At 35.5% G+C, this 12,199-nt stretch overlaps 1 protein-coding gene across 2 annotated transcripts in view; it reads right to left on the bottom strand.

The window, feature by feature from the left end:
• The window catches only part of DCN (decorin), a 50,730-nt gene extending 42,027 nt beyond the window's left edge, over window positions 1-8,703 (bottom strand). The window contains exons 1-2 of one of the 2 annotated variants that reach the window (XM_019632914.1): window positions 8,520-8,703; window positions 4,318-4,564 (exon numbers count right to left, since the gene is read on the bottom strand). In XM_019632914.1, the coding sequence (XP_019488459.1) occupies window positions 4,318-4,543 (226 nt within the window). In that variant the 5' untranslated portion in view covers window positions 4,544-4,564; window positions 8,520-8,703. Of the gene's footprint in view, window positions 1-4,317; window positions 4,565-5,331; window positions 5,510-8,519 lie in introns of those variants that run through there. The other variant, XM_019632915.1, reaches the window with a different exon arrangement.
• Between the last annotated feature and the right edge of the window lie 3,496 nt (window positions 8,704-12,199).

The raw sequence follows: 12,199 nt of genomic DNA, 5'->3' as shown, positions 1-12,199 counted from the left end.
TGTACCACAGTATGTCCCAACTGGTGACCACTAACATTTTTACCAGTTGAAGCAAAATGATTAAAAAGAATAAAGTTAACTTTATGCAATTTAAAGGGTTGTATATTTTTCCTGAGTTTTTTAAAATTAAAATATCCTTCGCAACATGAGGTACATTTAATAACCAGTAGTCATTTGTAATGCAGGACAAAATAAACTGTTCTGTCTTCTGGTATCATCTCTGCAGGGCTAAGTAAGTGAATGAGAATTGTTTATAATTATGAAATAGCTGAGTGCTTCATTGTTCTCTACTCTGAACCCATTTTTTCAAATGAATGGTGTTTGGAGAACACTGAATTGCCTAATTATTGTACAATTTTGTAACCCTTGTCTAATTACATTTGGAGGTGATGTGGCCCTCTTTGGGGAGTAGGGGAGAAGATGCTATTTTGTATCTAACTAGACAAGACATACTTATTGGAGATTCTCAATTTCAAAGAAAATTAAAAGAACATAGCAGAGATAGCTTTTTGGCATTAGCCAACTTGTCTGAAATTATAAACTGAATGTGACAGTTAACATGATAAACATTTCTAAAAATGTTTTAAAAATATAGGAGGATATATTCCCATTTATGAAATGAGGAAACAGATTTTGAAAGCTTCAAAGTTACAGGCATTAAATAGTAAAGCAGGACTTAAGGCCAGTAGTGTTGAACTGCATAACACAAGTTATTTCCATTATTAAATAATTGTAAAAGGTATTTTCAATTATTTTCAAACTTGTTTATAAGAAATGTATCAATAATTATTACTTGAATTTGGATGACTAATCATAAATAAAACAATGTTTATGCTTATTTCATCTGTCAGGGCTGATCTGCCTTTTAGCAATAAGATGAAAGTCAGTACCAAATAATGCTATTTGGTGACAATTGATCCAAAAGTGAATGACTAATCCAAAGAGCACACAAGTAAGGAGAACTGTCTTCCCTCAAGATGTAAAGTACATAAAACAGAGCATCCAGTCACAGGATCAGTATAAGGACATTTTTAAAAGATCTGACAAGAGTGACTTTCATTGTGCATTCATTATTTTAAGGTATCCCACAGATATCTGAATTTGCTATTCCTACGTTTATTGTTATATTGTTATTTTTTATAAATGCTATAATTAGGAGTGAAGTGTTTTATGTCTTGAGAACACAGATAAAGAAATAAGATATGGGCCTCATAAAATTCTGGTTCAAATTACAAGCTAAATGGCAACAATTTTAGTCAAATCTATTTGGCCAATATCTATGAAGAATTCATCACTTCCTTGGGTAGGTTTAGATATATATTTACTTTCTCAATCCACCATGTTCTAGAAAAACATGATGTAATAAATACTATCCTGCTAAGTTAGAACTAGGAACTAAAACAGTCAATTGTATCTTCCTGAAAGTCTCAAGTTTTCCCATGGAGTGATTACTGAGTTTTCATTTCACAGCTTTTACTTCTTGGCTTTGAAAGACCTGTTTACAAATTTGATGTTGCTTAACTTTTTCAGAAAACTTATTGGCAAAAAGTCAACTATTTTAACAAAAAAATTTGTTTATATTAAACATTGTTTAGATAATATGGTGACAAAGGATTTTGTCCTCTCATACTGCAGCCCCTCCCTGCTAATTAAAAGCTCGGGCAAGGATAATCCTTAAGAAAACATTAGCCTTTCATACAGATAAGCATTCACATTTCTTATCCCAACATTCATTACATATTTTCTTTATTATAATAATACAAGCTTCTCATTCAGATCACTAGAGAACGTAAAACTAAAAATAAAATATCCGATGTTGCCTTTACTATGAATGAGGTTGTCCTTTCTTTTTCCTTGAATTTTTCCCAATTTTCTTTTATCTTTACTCCATATAATTATCATATAGGACAAAACTGTTGTGAGCTTCTACTATGAGTCAGGTACCTCACACATATAATAAGATCTCTATGACTGATTGTGATTTTTCTGCAGATAAAGATGTCAAGGCTCTGAAAATCTTGCTAAGATCATAAAGTAAGCAGGAGCTAGATAGTAGTTGAAATGTGAACAGTGTTTTCTTTATGAGCAAGTGGATTGCTCTTCCTTTTAACAAATGTATATTCTGTTTTAGAAATAGCTGACCAAAATTTTTGACAGTATATTTAAACATGTATCTATGAATTGATTAAAAACTAAAAGTAACTTGGATGAGCCCATTGCACATTGGAACTCAGTTATCTTGCTTAATTATGGTTCTCCAATGCAAATCATCATTACAATTTTAGCTACTTCTTTTCTATATAAGAGTCAGTAAGCTTATGTTTAATAAAAGAATGATATACACTCTGGGCTCTTAACAATAAGACAACATAAAAAACATTTTCATCTAAAATCAGCACAAAGTAAACAAACAAGAAAAGTAAAAACAAGAAAAACAAAATTATCATGAGACACCCAAGTCAATGAACTTGATGTTTCTTTCTTAACACTACACTTTTCTGTTTAGTTTTGAGCAATAGGCTTAGGCTTCTTCATGATAAACAATTGGAAAACCGTCCAACACTTTTATCAGAGTCAAACTTTATGGACCATTTATCATGCAAGCAAAGTAAAATTACATTCATGGAAAAATAAAACTTCAGTGAAGTGACTGGACAAGTCTTCTTTACTTAAAAACATCAACCCTTCATTGTTGATAATATGTGGTAGGAGTAATCATGAAATCTTTTTATCTTGTTCAGAGGCAAAGTGAGATTTAACTTGCATTGCATTTCATAAAAATGCAGCCATTTTAGTAACTGTAGAAAAAGTTTACCACTAGTGTATCCATCAAATGGTGATTCCTTTGTTCAGATATTTTTCAACCCCATTGTTTTTCTGCCTAAACCAATAATTCAGGTAACCTCTAGATGCTTATAAGTTTTGTTGAATTTGATGGCAATCTAATCCCTCCCATAGCAAACACACTACTCAAAAAAGGAGTAATCACCACCAGCACAATATCAGACTCACAAAATCAGGGGCCATATCTATCCTTCTCATCCTTTTGCCACTAGGGCCTAGAACAGATCTGACCCATTGTGGGCTCTCAATCTATTTGCTGAATGAATGAATGAATCCACTGAAATTATCCTATTGTCTTTTTATAACCTTCCTATACACTTATTTCAGTTTCAAATGTCTATTCAATATATGTCAGTATTGAAGAAGCTATCTCAAAGTGTTTTTCAGTTATTATTTAACATGTTTTATGTTTTCCTGAGTCCCTATATATAGTTTATTCCAACTGTTCAAGTTAGGAGCAATTTTTCCCTGCAAAATCCTGTTAGAAAGCACGTTTTGAAAAAATACAGGGCTTCTTAAAAAAGTACCCTACTATGCTATGGGGTTTCTTCCACAAGGAAATGCATTATGGCAGAACCATTGTGTGAGGATTTTTTTCTTTTTTCTTTCCAATAAAATATGTACTAAAAGAAAAGAGGAACATGAATCAGCTGACATGTAAATTAAATTCATTCCCTTCTGTCCCATCTGCTGGGACTTCAAACTTTCTGAAGATTTATCTTCTGAGTATATTGCTCTTGGAATTTCCAGGCTGAATGTTTCTTGAAAAGTGATAAATCAAACTGTATTTACAGTATTAAGCTGAAGATATATGCTCTGTGATTGTATTTCTAATTTATACCATACTTTAGTCATAAAGATTTACTCTGAAACTTTCTAAAGAATATAAACAACTAGATTACAAAATATCAACAGTAAAGGCAAAACTAAGACCCAGAGACTAAGGGGGTATTTTGGTACTGGAAAGATAATTTCTGTTCTCAAAGTTTACTTGTTTTGCTTCTGATAAGTCTGCATACTTTATAATTTAGTAATGTTCAAACTCTTATCTGGGCTAAGCCAATAGTAGAGAGATTGCCCAGGTTTTCTTAATATCTAAGATTTCATGAAAACAAATCATCAAATGAAAATAAACCATCACTCTGGAATCACAGAACATAAGACATTATCTTGTTCACAATTTTATTTTACAGAGGGGGGAATATGAGGCCCCAAAGATTTTTTTTTTTAAAGTGACTTATCCCAGATTGCAAAGTGATGGAGCCGTGACTTTAAAAAGAAAGAAAAAATGTCTCCTAACCTCGAAGCTACTTCTTTTTTTTTCTACGTTGCTTCCTTTCCTTCGCATTAGGTGGCACTGTCTCTCCCATTTGGAATCGCAGAGAATAAAACTGAAAAGGCTCAGCTCTCAGGGAAGCCATTCCCAGGAAGAAAACAAACAAGGTAGATACAGGGAGCCTGCACCCGACTCACCCAAATCAGAACACTGGACGACTCGAAGGTGACACTGACAGCGGAAGGGACACACTGGTCCCCTAGGGTCAAAGTCAAAAGGAGGAGGAGAGTTGTCATCCGGGCTTAACCCAGAAGCCTCATCTTCTAGCATAAAGTCAAATAAGCCTCTCTGTTGAAACGGTCCAGCCCAGGAAACTTGAGCAAACAGGAGGACGATGATGGTTCCCTTCATGATGTATCTCATGTGTTTTCACAACCAAGGAACCTAGGAAACAAACAAAAGGCTCAGAAGAGTAGCCCTGCCCAGTGTATGACAACCCACAGTAGAGTGAGCACAGAGAAATGCATAAAAAATATATATATTTCATTTAATGTTAGGAAGCAGAGCATTAGAAATGTTTTTAAGAGGCAATATGGTACTTGATAGACTAATTTGCATGGTTACTTTCTTCTGAAGAAAAATTGGAAAATTATTTAAATCTGCTTGTTTTGAAGTTTGGGTCTGAATTAAGACAACGTTTCTATATATTCACATTATTTGCAAAATTGTTATGGATAAATCTTGTTGAAATTTTCCTTGCTCACTCAACACAAGCCGTGTCAGAGTCAAATGAAGTTTTGTCTATACACATGAGAGATATTCAATTCCTGCTTCAGAAATATCTCTGAGGCCAACTGCATCTGTCCACCCTACTGCATTTGTCTTGGTCCAGGCCCTCATCATCACCCTAGAGCTATGGTAAGAGTGTCCAACTGGTCTCTGACTTGAATGTTCCCTCTATGCCAGGCCACCTTCCACTCTGCTACCCAAGTCATCTTCTAAAAATTCCACATGTCTTAATCCTCTACTACAAGCCCTTGGTTGTCTTCCCATGGCTTGCTAATTAGGTCCACATCCCCTGCAGTGTATGTTAGACCATTCATAGTTTAGTACCAGCTGACCCTCTAACCACAGTTCTCTCCAATTTCTCTCCACTCCCAGCTCCCACCTCAACCCTGCACTCAAAGCTAATTGCCATTTAAAATACCTACCTTGTGAGCGTGATGCAAAGATTAAACGAGATAATGCACTTCCTCTGTGTACTCCCTGGCTCATCCAGGCAGAATGCTGCTCTCGCCCTCTACTGTGCTCCCAAAGCACGTTGCTCTTACCTCTTTTAAAGAACTTATCACATTATATTGTAATTTGTTTTGCGTGCTTGGTCTGCCCCCCACCCCTAACTCCCACTAGAAGATGTACTCCTTCAGGGCGTGTCTTATGATTCTTTGTTTTGTACCCGGGCCTTGCACAATATTTTGCACAGAAATGACTCAACTGACCATCAATTTATTAACACAAGTTGTTCAATAAATTCCCAGCAACCATTTTTAAACACAAAATTATCTTTTTTCAATACCAAATTTCTAGCATAAGAAAGATGTTGAATTGAAAACCTCAACTTGGGATGAACGAGATTCAGTTTTAAAAATAATCCTATTAGCTAGTTTCTCAAACTCTTAATTTTTTAATAAACCAATCAACACATAGGGACAATTCTAACTGATTTTTATGTGACATGTATTATTTGGTTTTACTTATAGGACTATTTTGTAAATCAACAAAAACGTACAGTTTCCACAAATCCATACAATATCCATTCATGCACTAAGACTTACAGATACATACTGTTGTTGAGTTGGTTGTTTATTTTACTGAAGTGCACTAATGAAAACTGACTAAATCTTAATAAATCTCAATAACAAAAGAGAGTTGATCATGTAGAGAGCAAGTTGTATATTTTTGAGTTGACATATTTTAAAACTCCATTGAAACTGTTCTAAGTATTCCCAAAACATATTGTAGATATTATCTTTAGTCTCATCATCTCTATTTTGAATTGTACACCTATAAGAATCCAATTTAAAACTGCACATTCATAACTAGAATTAAAGAATTGCTTGGAGTCATTATCCAACTGCACATATGAAAAAAAAAAAATCTTTGTATGCCCTAACCCTGAGGTATCGACTGGAAATTTTTGCCTAGATCCACTAGAGAGGAAACAAATATTTTTAATTTTTTACACTTTTGTTCTTAGTTTATATTTATCACTGAAGTATGTCGAAGGCAGCACACATACAATATGGTCTTGTGCTTTCCATTTGAAAACGCTATGCAGGTTATTGTTCACACAGCCCCTTTAAGTTCAGTATCAGGTTTTCCCTAGAAACCTATTCCCACTCAGTTACTACATTGCTTTTTCACGGAGACCCTATTGTTTTGGCCATGTTCCCTTGGATTGGATCTAAGGGAGGAGTTTTCTGTCTGTTTCATATTAAAATGCAAAGTTTACGGTTTACCACAAGTTTGCTAGCCTTGCATATTTAATGTGTCACAATTTTAGGAGAAAAAAATGAAGCAAAGTAATTGCAGATTTAATAAATTGCAGCTAGAATTAATGCAGATGTCACTTTTTGATCCTTACTGCAGAGCAGAAAGTGCCTGGCTGTTTCACTAACCCAGAAAAGAAAATGTTGAGCATTAGCTCAAGGGAATATTATCGTTTGTATTTGTTCATTCTTGTTAAAATGGTGCAAATTCTCTACACAAAATTCTCTTTAGTTGAAGCTGAATGCAAACAGGCAACTTATAGCTGCTATTAATTCTATGCACTTGTGTGTGTGTGTGTGTGTGTGTGTGTGTGTGTGTGTGTGTGTGTGTGCATTTTAACTCTGAGTGTCTTGGGGAATAATAACATGGCCAAGAACTTTATACAAATTGCTCCATGAAATAGCTCCTTTTAAATTAGTGTCATGATGCTTGAAGACTCAGCATCTTAAAACAAAGTGGGCAGTAGATACGAATCATTTATTTAATCATTCCCTTCCTTCCTTAAGAAGTCCCCCCAAAATACACACACACACACACACACACACACACACACACACACACACACACACACACACACAAAGCCATGGTTGCCCATGTAGAAACCAGGGACACTATTGTTGAGATGATCGACTTTTACAATTTCACTAAACTGTTTTAAGCACTCTCAAAATGCATGACTCTTTCCTAAATGCTAATTGCTAAGAATCATGTGAGTAGTTCACTAAAGCTCCTTGCCATAGTTTATGTGTTTTAACAAAAATAACAATCTCTGGTTCCTTAAATTACTCAGCCCATTAAATTAACTATATCACTCAGATCAACATTACATGATGTCATTTATGCCTTTGGAGTGAGTTTCAAAGTCAAAATTTAACCCTCAGGAGCTAAGTGAAGTTATAAATGCAGAGCAAAATAAAACCCCCCAGCACTAGGCAAATTTAAAAAAAAAACTCAATAGCAATAGAAATAATTTAAAAATAAACAACAAAAACACACTTATCCATAAATAAGGGCACCATAGCAGGCGTTTGGTTCTTTTTCTGGGCAAAACAGCAATTGGAAGAAAAAAACCACAGGTATTTGCATCACCAGGAGGCCACTTAACCAGTGGTCATCATGTTACCCTGTTTTGAAATTAGAAAGAAAAATAACCTACACGTTCATTTCATAGTGAATGTATCATAAAATAAAAATTAATTTGCATTGAAAATACTGATAGGGTCTCTTCTTTACATTTAAGGAATTGTGGAGCTAACTGTCAGATCATTTTAGTTAAGTCTTTAATAATCAGCATAAATGTTTTCAGTGTTTATTTTCATCTCTCTGGTGACAATTTCTATTATTTTCTAGGTTGTAGAAATGTATATTAGACTTTGACAACTAATCACCAGAATTCGCTTCTCTGAGATTTTAAAAATTCTTAAAATATACAGGAATTCAGGAGGGAAATAAATCCTTAAATATATAATCCAACCACAAACAGCATGCTAGTCTAGAATACTCTTCTATAATAAATACCTTCTAAAGAGCTAAACATTTCATTAGTACGAATACAAAATACATCAATATAGATAGTCCTGGAGTTTGGTTATAAATTTTTTAATAAATACCTTTTTTATTTTGCAAGAACAGAGAGAAAGAACTAAAACAATGCATTTAACCATTTTATCAAATATTTAAGTTCTGTTGCCAAGCAATACTTTTTTTTTAATGCTGCATAAAGGTTATTAAAAGTTTAGCACAATTATTTTTTTCTTTTCTTTTTCTCACCAAATAATTCCTTTCTCTCAACTTGATCAAAGCTTTATTAGTCTGTAGCAGAGTTCAGGACAATTATTGAAAACCATACCTTTTAATCCGGGAATTTGCCACAGGAGCCCTCAAAGCTGAGATGTAATTACACTAAATATTCCGCTCAAGCAAAAGAGTTTGCAGGTGTGGAAAGGAGGAGGGGGTAGGTGCTGCTCTACGCCTGTCACTAGGTTGAAAACCTCCTGCTTCTACTCCATAGCACAGTTAAAAAATAAGGTTTCCCTCAATGAACGCTACCCGGCTGACACCCACATTAGATCATATGGTAATGATATGTCTCTTGTATTGTAGCCAGAAACTTTATCGGCCTTTTTTTTTCTCTCCATTTGCTTTACTTCTTTTACATCTGCTTAAGATTCTAAACTGCCTAGGTAGGATTAGTGGTGCAACTTGACTTGAAATTTGTTTTATTGTGTCGATTCATTTCCCTAAAATTTTGTTAACTAAAGGCTTTGTTTCCCCACCCCCAACCCCACTCCATTACCCACCCTTTCTGGTCTTGTTTATAAGGAACTTTTATTAAACTTCCGAAAGGACAGTTTTTCTTGCTTTCAGGATGTGTAAGTCTGGCAAATGGAATGAAATGAATCTTGTAGTTATTTTAAATGTGGTCTGTGAAAATAAATGAGTAGTCTTATGTGAAAATACTCATTTCGATTCTTACTTGCCTTGGGCTGTTTGTACAAATTCAAGTACTATGCTGTGGAGGTTTTCTATACATTTTGAATGCATTTCTAAAGAGTCCTGGATGAAAGCCATGGTTTTATATGAACAGCATGTCATTTATTACTTTCATTACTCATAGTTTAAAATCTTTCTTGTTGTCTACCAGTTTTTCATTTTTTTGTTTTGTTTTGTTTTAATAAAACACAGATACTAGAAGTTGGTCACAATTTCATTTAGCCTGTATATGGAAACTTTTGTTTTTCATAGACTACACTTTTATATAATCCAGAACTTTGAAGAGGTAATAGAGTCTATGGCTCGTTTCAAATCTCAGTAAAGAGCAAAAAGAAAGTGCAAGTACAAGAAAGTTATTTATTTAGCTACTGGAAGGCTATTTTTTGAGTTTTTGTAATTCCCTTGCTGGGTGCTGTTAGTTCTTTCTGTGTGTGTCTCTCTGTTTTGACTTGTATCTTTATGCTCTGGCCCCTAGGCTGTTACCAGGTGGAAGCTTGAAATCAGTATCTGTGAAACATGAGAGGGTACCCCTCCATCCCCCACCCTCCCTCCTGCCCTGCTCTAGCCATCTAAGTACACAGTTCTACAGTAAATATACTTTTGCCTTGATGAAACTTGAAGGAATTAAATTATTGAATGAGTAACACAGGAGGGGTAAGAGTGTTATCAAATCATATTTTACCTTCTTTTCCAAGCCCCAGCTCCCTAATTTTAACACCTTACCCCACTCCTCTTTTCCGTGACATTTAATAACCACAAAGCCAGTAATTCTGATGGTTTAGAAAAAGACAAGTATTATTTTCCCTGGACATTGATGAAAATGAACCCCTTCAGTGGACTAATTAATTTATTCATCTGATATCTACTTGTATGGCATTTACCCCTTTCTTAAGATGTGCAGTCACTTGTTCATATTGTAGTTTTTTATGTACAGGTCTTCTCCCAAGGGAGGGAGCACACTGTCGCCATACTCACAGAGCCCTGCAGCCAGCACAAGCGTGGCACCTAGTAAATCCTCAAGCAAGACTAAATGACTCCATAAAGACAGTGAGATCGCTGCTTACAGACCACACCATGATTACTATTTTGCCCAGCCTTGGTTTGCTCTTCATCAAAACCCAACCCTACTAAAGTATGTCTGATGAATAACAGCAATAAATATTGAGAAAGAAGGAAGGAAGGAAGGAAGGAAGGAAGGAAGGAAGGAAGGAAGGAAGGAAGGAAGGAAGGAAAGAGAGGAATAAGGGTATTAAAGAAAAAGTAGAAGAAAGACAGGAGGAGAGAAGAAGACATGATATGTAGATCATCCTACTTTCATAAAGCAGAACCATTTTGGTTAAGGTTCACATCTGGGTCCTTCTCTCTGATAGTAAGCTGTGTGAACTCAGACAACTTACTTAACCTCTCTGAGCTCAGTTTCCATATCTGTAAAATAGACAAAAATTATCACTGAATTCATAACGCTGAAGTGAAGACAAAATGAGGCACTATACATACAGCATGTTAACTCAGAACATGGCCCCAGTAAGTGGAGTTCTTTTTAAATGAGCTAGGGAAATCATATTTACTACCAGCATTTCACAGATGAGAAAGCTGAACTCTAATGATCTGCCCACGTGCACAGAGCTGGTGAGAAGTACAGCAGAAATTAATACTCAGGTCTGCTATCACCTAATTTAGTTTTCCATCACTATACTACATTTTAAGAAAGATCAAATTCTTAAGACATAGAAACTTAACTATCAAAATTCTTGGGTAACATGTCTTTGCAGGCTAGTTTAAAGATTGTGATCAAGATGTAATTCTTTTTAAATTTTATATTTGTGCAGGAACGGATATTTCTGTTTTTTAAAAAAAACATCTCCAAAACCCCAAGGATTTTACCAAACATCATTTTATTTAAAATGTGTACCTTTAATCAGATGTTAAGTTACACATGTTGTCACACCCACTTTTAGATAGAAGGAACTAAGTCATAACAGTCATATGCAGTTAAGTCACAAAGAAACCGTGGGCTGTCATCAGAAGCCAGGTCTCTTGCCATCTAATGGAAAATGGAACAATGCTGAGGCTGGAAGCTGTGCTTGTACAGAGACTGCTGAAACTTATCCTGGTTTGGAATGTGTGGGGGTCGGGTTAGCAGAAACCTTGGCTGCTGTATAGATATTTGAAATATTCAAATTCAGAACACATACCACATCTGCTGTTCAAACCACTTAAACTGTGATTTCTACTGACAACCCACTAGTTAACAGGGTAACTATATTCTCCATGCTGTCAAAGTTCATTTCAAGGCTAGTCTCTCTTTTTCACTGACATCAACTACAAGTGATTTAAATTGTACCTGCATATTAAGGATGTGAAGAATGCCAGAGCCTAGAAAGGTCTCCTTCTGAGGCCCTTTTATTTTCTAAGAGGTCTGAAAGTAAGTGATTATCTTCACAAACCTGATGTGACCAGTTTATTCTTAGACTGACTCTTCGAAATCAGGTCAGAGGCTGCAGTGGGTTGTCTCACTCTTCTTTTGTCACCCCAGACAGATTGTTCTTCTTTAGCCATGAAAGAAGGCTGGGGCGCAGTTCAGGGAAGCCTTGATTGGATGATGGCTTGAGACAAAATGAGGTGGAAGAAAACTATTACCTTGGCCACTATTCCCTGTCTTTCCCTCAGGACTCCACTCCCCTGCCCATCACCACTGTGTTCAGTGTGCCTTGTGTAAATAACTTAGCTTCTCTGTTCATCGGGTTTTTAACCTATAACCATAGTACAACCTACTTCATAGGTTTGTGGTGAGGTTTAAAAAAGGTTAATGCATAAAACATTTAGAGCTGCACCTGACAGATCTCAAATGATATATAAGCATTTGCTCTCACTTCAGCTGCTGCTGCTCTGGTGGTGGTTATGGTTACAAGCCTTTCGTTGGACCGGCCAGTCCAGCAACCAGACTGCATCCCTTTCCTGGTTCAAGGTACTTTCTGCTGAGCAATATGAGAAATCATCTAAACCATGATATAACTGGAAAACCAAGGACTCCGT

The sequence above is a fragment of the Hipposideros armiger genome, unplaced genomic scaffold (genome assembly GCF_001890085.2).
Source record: "Hipposideros armiger isolate ML-2016 unplaced genomic scaffold, ASM189008v1 scaffold_1193, whole genome shotgun sequence".
Classification (NCBI taxonomy): Eukaryota; Metazoa; Chordata; class Mammalia; order Chiroptera; family Hipposideridae; genus Hipposideros; species Hipposideros armiger.
Note: the sequence above shows the minus strand (reverse complement) of the source record. Positions and strands in the feature narration are given on the sequence as shown.